General features: G+C 49.9%; 1 protein-coding gene across 1 annotated transcript; it reads right to left on the bottom strand.

Moving 5' to 3' along the window:
• Nucleotides 1-14: 14 nt before the first annotated feature.
• LOC105561610 lies at nucleotides 15-1,166 on the bottom strand (the record flags this gene model as incomplete). Its single annotated transcript, XM_012011734.1, has 1 exon — nucleotides 15-1,166. A coding segment is annotated over exon 1 (1,152 nt), but the record flags the coding sequence as incomplete, so codon positions are not given.
• Nucleotides 1,167-1,488: the final 322 nt, after the last annotated feature.

The raw sequence follows: 1,488 nt of genomic DNA, 5'->3' as shown, positions 1-1,488 counted from the left end.
GACAAGGTCCGTACGGTTAAGAATGGTGCGACCTTCGTCCCGTCAGTGACCTTTGTTGAATGATATGGCACCTCATTGAGCTGATTGTCCCTCCAGAGTATCCGCTGTAACTCCCAGTCATCCTTGTGAATCTGAATCGGTCTGTCCATTTTGGTGATGTCCGTAGCGAAAATGTGACGATGTCTACGTATCCATGGTAGAACCTCTGAGATGTTCATATGTAATTTTGCTCCAGTGTACATGAGGTCGTTGACAGAGCAGCCTGATGTGGATGCGCTGGAGCCATTAAGAACCACCCGCAATTTCGTTGTAATACTGTCCGGCTTGAGAACACCGTGATGTATCAGGTGAAAATGTGAGCGATGACTGGAGATGGATGATGCCTTCGTCATGTGGTTGAGTGTCTCGTAATCAATCATGAATTGTTGATAGAGACGTTGATAATTCACATCCCTTGAGAATCGTCTGCGTAATCCCTTCAGACATTGATGAGCGACGTTGTAAGAATCACCCAAAAGATCGTCTGGTGAATTGAGTAGAATCCTGTCGATGTACCTCTCTGAAGAATCACGAAAGTGTGTGGTATTGAAGTGCTTCTCGCACCTCTGCTCGTTAGGAGTGAGCTGAGTGACATCGTGAGTAGGCACCTCCTCTTGATTCCAAAATTTCGTCAATAACTCATTAAGAGCATCCTCGTTGAATTGAGTAGCAGCATGATGCGTTGATGTGCGTGTTGCTTCTCTATTGACTGATCCAAGAACGAGCCATCCGAAAATGGAGAGTTGCGCTATCGGCATGAGTAGAGAATGCCTAATGATATTGGGCTTGATGACTTGCCCGTATGCATCTGAGCCGATGAGGATGTCAACTGGCCGCGGGATGAGAAAGTCTGGATCGGCTAATGCCAAGTTCCTGAGATGCGGCCATTCTTCCGGTTCCGCCTCGAACGATGGTAAGATTGATGTAACTGTCCGGAGGACATGAGCTTGAATTGTGGCAGCTGCGTTAGAATGTGTCGAGCGTAACGTGAGTGACACGACTCCTCGTGTCCGAGTACACTCCTTGCCTGCAATTCCAGTGATGACAATACCTGAGTATTGACGAGGGATGTTGAACTGCCGAATGAGATTCTCCGTGACGAAGGTGAGTTCGGATCCTGCGTCCATGAGTAGACGCGCTGAGCGATGAGTGGTGGATGAGCTACTCACTGACAAGGCTGTGGCGAGTAGAGTTGAGCAGGATGAGCGGACGTGTGAGCTGGTCTCGACGATTGCGCCGTCTCTTCAGTTCGAGGGCGTGACCGACGAACCACAGGTTGATTGAGCAGACGAAGCTGTCAGTGAGTGGCGGAGTACGCCGATGATGCGTCGCGCTTGCGTGTGGCACAGCGTTTCCTCCTGATGAGCGTTCCCCGAGAAATGCTCGTGATGAGTGAGCGCAGAGGGCCATGAGACCTCGAAGTAGGTGTGTTCCTTGAGAAACGCCTTG

Source organism: Vollenhovia emeryi, unplaced genomic scaffold, assembly GCF_000949405.1.
Source record: "Vollenhovia emeryi isolate VEMERY1.0 unplaced genomic scaffold, V.emery_V1.0 DF945257.1, whole genome shotgun sequence".
Taxonomy (NCBI): Eukaryota; Metazoa; Arthropoda; class Insecta; order Hymenoptera; family Formicidae; genus Vollenhovia; species Vollenhovia emeryi.
The sequence above is the reverse complement of the archived record's forward strand: the minus strand, read 5'-3'. Positions and strand labels throughout refer to the sequence as shown.